A 7,308-nucleotide genomic window follows, 5' to 3' on the forward strand; every position below is an offset into this window, starting at 1 on the left:
ACTTGATAATGACGGAGGCAGTGGTAGTAGTTGCTTTAACAGTAGCAGTACCAGTTTTAACTTTTCAGTCTTACCAGAACAGGGAGTCAGCCCCATTTGATTTGATCATTTTGATTCAAAGTGTCTGATTTGTTATTGCTGAAGCCAGTGTGTGCCAGATCAGTGTAATTTATTATCACTTGTTTGGTGGATGTTGCCCTCAGTTATACCTCTCAGCTTTATTCTGACAGCTGTGGCCACTGTGCTCAGGTAGCTCCTTATATCACTGTCACTACGCTCTGCACAAGGATAGATCTTCTGCTGTGACAGAAGCAGGGAGATGAGCCAGAGCTGTATAGGTATAAAGTGACACATACTGTGGTGTGGTCTGGTTGAAAGACTTGGAAACACTTTATGACCCCTCTGTATTAGAATCAAATCCTGAACCTGCCGAGGCTTGCAGTATTAGACGCTCATCTATAAATAACAAAATTTTTGCCCTTTTGTTATAATGACCACCGATCAGCAGATGTTGGAATGATTTGAACTAGGAAAAAGGATGTAGGAGAACTGCTGCATGTTAAATGGAAGAAACCGTGTCAAGGAATGATTGATGTGCTTTGAACTATATAGTGGTGTCTGTGAAAAGTAGAATAGTAGTAGGTTATTAAAGAGCTTAAGACAGCAATAGGACCTGTCTAAGAAATAATTGTAATGTTTTTAAGAAACAAAGGTAAGTGTTTGTAGTTAATAAATAAAACAGAGGGTGACAAAATAACAACACTGTCTTTTCACAGAACTTAATGTCCAGCATATTATTTAGGACATCGGGAAACATTATACATGTAGTATGGATGCATGGACACGCCTGGTTAAAGAATTCATCCATATGCACTTAGCTTTTAAGACTTTTCTGTGAGTGCAATCTTGAATCTCGTTTGTGTTAAGAACAAGTTGGTTAATGTGTTTTTGTCCCCTTTAGTAACCATCGGTTCCTGATGATAGCTCTGGCCTATGCAGTCCCCACAGGAGTGATTGCTGGCTGGACGGGAGTCCTTGACATGGTCCTCACACCAGCTAAAGTCAGCCAGGTAGGCAGCAAACACACACACAGCAGAATTACATTACATACTTGTTAGATTCGAATAAGTAAACATGTCAGCAAACCAAAGTCACTATCAACACTAAATAGTGAAATAACACAATTTTGTTCTGTTCACAATTTGCCAAAAAAATATTTCTCTGGAGGACAATTCCAAACACCATGCCATTAAAAAGGTACAATCCTTAGTCAGTACTGCTATTTTGACAGGGTTTTGTGAAAATGTGCTGACAAGGCCAGCACTACTTCTACCAAACACTCTTTTCATCTTGGTTACCCATTTAGATGGATAAGTTGCAACCAAGTATGAATAGAGGCTCATCTTGTATTTCTGCATTAAAAAACGAAGCAGTGCAAGTAGCTCGCCCGTCCATTTGCCAGGTTTGATTTTCCCTTTTTGAAAACCTCCACTGTGCCAGCAATTTGCAAAGCTTTTCACATGTGTAGCCCCACTCAGATGAACAATGTGATGAATAGCTGGTAAAGTATTTCTTTCATTTCTCCTCAGTTTCATAGATGCAGGTGATGCACAGAAAATATGCATTGCATTCTAAAGCAGATCTGAAATACTGGCCACGTTAAGAGATTATGAGCCACAAGGTTTCTGTACTAACATGAGATGTGTATTTCAGTTTAGAGGGCCTCCATACAGCTGAACCTTTGTGCGGGTTTATTAAATTGCTCATATCCTCTTGCAAATACACTTTAAAGTTCAAAAACACTGTCCCTCGCCATACAAAAACAGATTCAGTCTTATTTCAAGGAGCCTAAAAATATAAGAGGAATATGATCATTCATCTTGGCACAATGGTTTTCTCTTTCCACTGTTTTCCATTGAACCTACTCAGAGCGTCTGTTATCTATTGTGAAGAGCCCAATCATGTGCACTTCACCATTTGTATGCCTGCTCGCTATCTTCAGTCTGAGACACACCAAAGAGGAAGACAAGTTGAGTGAGGCTGGGAGTGCGGTTTAGGTTAGAGAAAAAGCTCCATATAGTTTGCCTCTTCCAGGTCTCTACACAGCAGTATGTCAAAAGACAAAGGGAGAATCTTTTCAAGGTTATCATCAGACAGGTGCTGCAGGAGAGGAGATCACACAGAGGAGAGTGGAGGATGAGACGCTTCTCGTCACACCTCTATCTTTATACCTCAGTGAAGAGGTAGCAGAGCGCATACCAAATTGTTCTTAGATTTCATTTATTCTCAAAAGATTTTTTTCTCTCTTTTCCACATTTCTTTTATCCATGCCAGTTAAGAAGATAAAAAAGGTATGTTAAAAGTGTGTCGCAATGAGGTGAGCTTTGTTACAGGATATCATCTGAGTACAAAACTTTGAACTTAAAAAAACTAATGAAATAGGATAGAGGTGCATCCAAACACTGTGAGGTGGAGGAGTGCTAATGCAGCAGATGATTTCTGAAATTGGTCTTTGTTCTTCAGGCATGGAGATGTTTGCTCTTAGAGTCAAGTTGAACGGAGGACAAGCAAATACTTGGGCTCTTACGAATGTCATTTTTTTTTAAATTCAAAGCTCCTGTTGAGGTTTCCAAATAAAGTTTGTAAAGAGTATAAGACTACATACTAACGAATATTATATTTTATGACGTTTTCACCCTAAAAGGTTTTTCAATCCTGAACAGAGTGCTCAGTCTGAATGAAGTGATATAATTTTGGGTACAGCCATAGCAAATACTACATCTTCTTTTGTCACTATGAAGCTCACTATGAACCCACAGACCCAAACTGTAGCTTTAACTCATCCTGTTTTCGTATGTAAGCTGTGTTGATTCTGTCGGATCCAAAAACAGTGCATAAAGATGATGATGTACAGAGACTTTTTTTCCTCTTTCTATCCCATTTTCATTTGAGTAAAATGTTTTGCTTTGCACGGTTCCCTTGCTTTTTTATTATCTTTCTCTCATCCCTGAAGAATGTTACTGGGTCTGACTGTTTCTCTGGTAATTTAAAGTATGCAGTGAGAGCCGCAGGTCAGGGCTCAGTGCATTGATAGCAAGAGAGCAATTTCATACTTTCTATTAATTTCCTTATGCTGTCCAATAATTTGTTCATTTTGGTGTAAATAGGTGGTTATGCAGGTGTTCTCACAAACTACTGGTACTCTTTTCCATTGCTGATACTTGCTACATTGTACTGCTGCCAATGCTATGTGTCATTCTGTTAAGATACAAACTGTACCTCCAGTTAGGTGTATCTATGCAGACCAGATCCTGCTCAGAATGGGCTCACGGAAGTCTGCTCACCGCTAAATGCACCACTTACATTCTGCCGTGCTCCCTTTTGTGCTCAACGACGACATCGGGATCTGATGTAATGCATCCCACCTACGTGCCAACTTCTTGGTTTATTTCCACAGTCTGTTTTAGTTGCAGGTTTCTGCCTGTTCTTGGCAGTAGGTCTCTTTCTTTCTCTCCATTTCCTGTCCATTTCTTTCCCTTCTCACAGCATGCAGCACCAGACCTACTTGGTACTGCATGCTCTCATACTCATTTCCAATAAAGACCTCAGATGTCAAATGCTGTTTTCAGTCTTCTAAAGTGCATACATTTGTTAACTTTCCTCTCCCTCTGTTTCTTGCAGTTGATTTATCCGTAGTCGGTTTCCAGATCTTGCTTCATCTCTCTTCTCCTCCATATACCCTCTGTTGATCTTTGTCAGCATTTTTCTTTCAGCCGTTTCTTCAGGGTTTTTCTCCATAAATATAGAAGCTTCTGTCATCTGATTTCTCAGCTAGCCATGCAGTCAGATTGAGAGGTGACAGTGGCTGCTGTGGGGCAGTAGGAGCAGTTGTCATCCGATGAGACAAATGTTGCTGCCTACTTGACTGGTTTGGAAAAACAAACTTTCTACAGCAGAAGGTCTTAAGAATAATAATAAAACACCCTTATGGACACCATGACGGCAAAAGAAACATGCCCTGCAGATAATAAAAACGGTCCCAGCACTATGCCAACTCTCTGGTTACAACTGTCATGCTGAGATTTCAGGAGTTTACAAAATATGACCCAGAAATCCACATGGGGTGTTTAACAACTTCCAAGGATTGATTCATTAAATGAAAGGCAGAGGGGCAGAGACACGCAGGGATCAGTTGGCTGCCGTTACAGCAGGAGTTGATGTGGTGATTTGACTAAAACTAGCCTAGGAAACTCAACTTAGGGTTTAGGGTGATGCTGATGTTTTAACTAAAAAAAACAAATGGGTTGTAACAGTTTTCCCATCTAATCTTCATGTGCTTTGTGTGTGTGAGGGAGACCTGTGACTATGTCTCTCAGGGTGTCTTGTAAGGGTGCAATGGGAATACATGGTTCTTGGGGCATTGATGTAAGTCATATAACCCTTATGTAACTGGACTGAGAGCTGTGTGAAGATTCTTGGCAGGAAGTCAAGCTCATTCTGAGTTTGGGTATTGGAGTTTATTCCGTTTTTGTATTTTCATGTAAATAATTTCTAGATAAAGAAGAGGAGTAGAGAGTGTACGGGTAATGATTTGCGTCTCTGCTTTATGTCGATGATTTAGTGCTGTTGGCGTCTAGCGCACATTGGGTGGCTTGTAGTTGAGTATGAAGTTGTTTGAATAAGAAACAACACCTACAAGTTCAAGGCTATGGTACTCTGCCAGGTCGATTTCCCCGTTTTGTGTTGTTGGGAATAGTGTAGCTGCCCTAAGTGAAGAAGGGGCGGCTGTGGCTCCAGAGGTAGAGCGGGTCGTCCACTCATCAGAAGGTTGGTGGTCCCGATTCCTGCTATGATACAGGAGCAAGATGCTAAACCCCAAATTGCACTCCCAATTGAATGTGTGTGACTGGGTGACTATGACTTGTATTGTAAACACATTGACTGGTTGGAAGACTAAAAAGGCTTAATAAGTACAGTCTTTTTATATTTACTTCTATCCAGTTAGTGTTTCCAAGTGAGCATGTAGCTGCCATTGGAAGTAGAGCTGCTTCTCAAGGCCTTTCCACATTGACTTCAGTCCTGAAGACAAAGTTGCCATTTGATTGTGTTGCCATCTTTGTTTCGTTTTGAAACAGATTGTGCATTACGCTCAAATGCAGTCACTCTATCCTTCCTGCAGTTAAAATATTTTGACAGCATAGTCTCCACTGTGTTTGTATTAATTAGGATTTGGGGTGAGACCAGGACAAGAGCCATTCAAACACAAAAGGTTGGTTAAAAGTATAAATGGTCAGACAAAGGCTAAGGAAAAGCTTTTTGTTTGGATCTGATTTGTTATAGGGTCTTGTTAAAGCACTGCACTCCTGGGGCTTGAATGCCTGCTGTGTCGGCTGTGCTCAGGGAAATATGCTAGACCTGCAGACAGAAGGATTAAGCGCCGAGCTTAGCATCACCGTAATGAGTATGAGTCAGGAAACAGGTGCCTTACAGTGCTCATCAGTCATATGTAATTGTTCCCTTAATGGAGAGTAGCCATTTAGAATTCACAGAACTGGAAGACTGATCCAAACTAAGGATAAGGTCTTTAATTATTGGTTTTAAATGCCTTATAACAAAAGATTGAGAGAGAGAATTAGGGGAAATAAACACGTTAAGGTTTCAAGAGCTTAGAGTCCTGGCTTTCCCTACTGTTTCCCTACAGTCATATCCAGCTTACTGACACAAACGCAATATAGCAGACATGATTAAGCTTTAAATCTGGCCTTTTTAGGGTTCCTAGGCACTAAGAATACTGCAGTTAATTAACTCTCCACCCACACATGAAACAGTAATTTGCAATTCAGAATTTAAATGGCTTGGCAAGAAATTTGTTTTTATCTTCCTAAGTTGGTACATGTTATACTCCTTAGAAACCCTTGCACCGGTGCTGCACATCCTAAGCAGTGGTTAAAGGTGTCATGGGGTGCCCACCTATAACCCAGGGGGCAATTTACTTAGAGGGGGGGGGGGGAGGTGCCTTTCCAATGAGTGTTTGGCATCTTACAGAAGGCTGGCCCACACAGAAAGCTTGGAGGAGTGGAATTTTGATCAAATATAATGACATTTTGACGTTCATCACTTACTAAGCCAGAATACATTTTAAATTTAATAACTTTGATAGTCCACTTTTCTTTATTATAGATTTTCCTGACAGGTTGCTGCAGAGTATGATTAAGCAAAAAGCACCGGATCCTACTTTAGATCAAGCCACCTTGCTGTCTCATCTTCCATCTGGTTGTGTTTGGTAGGACATGAGTTATTGCCTCGGGGAGATTGATGGGAACCAAACACCTTCATTGGCACTCAGAGACGTTCTCGTCTGGGTACCATACTGATTCGGTGTGTGTGTGTGTGTGCGCACATGTGCCACACTTTACCTCCTATTGATTCTGCTACAGTAGCTTGGCCATAACATCCTTTCTCCTGACTTTAAGGCCAAGTGTATGCGTTGGCCTTCATCTGAATAAATAACTAAGGACAACAATCACACACACACAGCTGTTCTTATAGCAATGCTGCTTGGAAATTTAACATACACAATGATTGACAGGCCTCTGTAGCATTCAGTCACGGATGGCATGGTGAAAAATGAATAACCTTATCTTCTCTTCTCTCGTCTTCTCACCTTCTTTCCATCTTCCCCCACCATCCACTGTTCTTTTCTAACACAGGTGGACGCAGGTTGGATTGGTTTCTGGTCAACTGTTGGTGGATGTGTATTTGGAGTAGCAATGGCCAGGTAAGCTTCTATACACCTATCTGATTTTATATACAGACTACTAACTGTGCATATCTAGACCACTGATGTGATACTGGGTAACTTAAATGAAGCCTTCTCATCCCATGTTTTTATGTGCCATGTTTTTATTGCTGCCCCACACCTCTGATTTTGTCAACGTTGTGAAAAGTGAAAACAAAATGGCAATTCAGTCTGATTATCTGGCTAATACTAATTCAGTGAAAATGTGATGGACCTGGTGAGGCAGCAAATTAGAAAACAAGCATTTACTATAATGCCTCATTTACATTTGCAGACCTTCTTTGCAGCTGAATCTGGCATCTCTCTAAGATGGTCAGAATACCAGACAGACTGTATACACAGTGACTACAATATGGAGAGAAGTTAAAAATTTAACTGCTATGCAAAACCTATGAAACAGTGTTTAGATCGCTTCACATAAATATTCAGACATCTTAATATTAAAATGTTACTTTAGATCAAGAGAAATGATTTGCTAAAGTTTGCTTTAATTATTATTTGCTCCAGCA

The 7,308-nt window shown here is 40.5% G+C and overlaps 1 protein-coding gene across 2 annotated transcripts in view; it reads left to right on the forward strand.

Annotated features, from left to right (window-relative positions):
* Positions 1-7,308, forward strand: part of slc49a4 (solute carrier family 49 member 4) — a 53,353-nt gene that overhangs the window by 21,680 nt on the left and 24,365 nt on the right. Inside the window, exons 5-6 of one of the 2 annotated variants that reach the window (XM_046054994.1) lie at positions 962-1,070; positions 6,711-6,778. In XM_046054994.1, the coding sequence (XP_045910950.1) occupies positions 962-1,070; positions 6,711-6,778 (177 nt within the window). The remainder of the gene's footprint in view (positions 1-961; positions 1,071-6,710; positions 6,779-7,308) is intronic. The other variant, XM_046054995.1, reaches the window with a different exon arrangement.

The sequence above is a fragment of the Micropterus dolomieu genome, linkage group LG07 (assembly GCF_021292245.1).
Source record: "Micropterus dolomieu isolate WLL.071019.BEF.003 ecotype Adirondacks linkage group LG07, ASM2129224v1, whole genome shotgun sequence".
NCBI lineage: Eukaryota > Metazoa > Chordata > Actinopteri > Centrarchiformes > Centrarchidae > Micropterus > Micropterus dolomieu.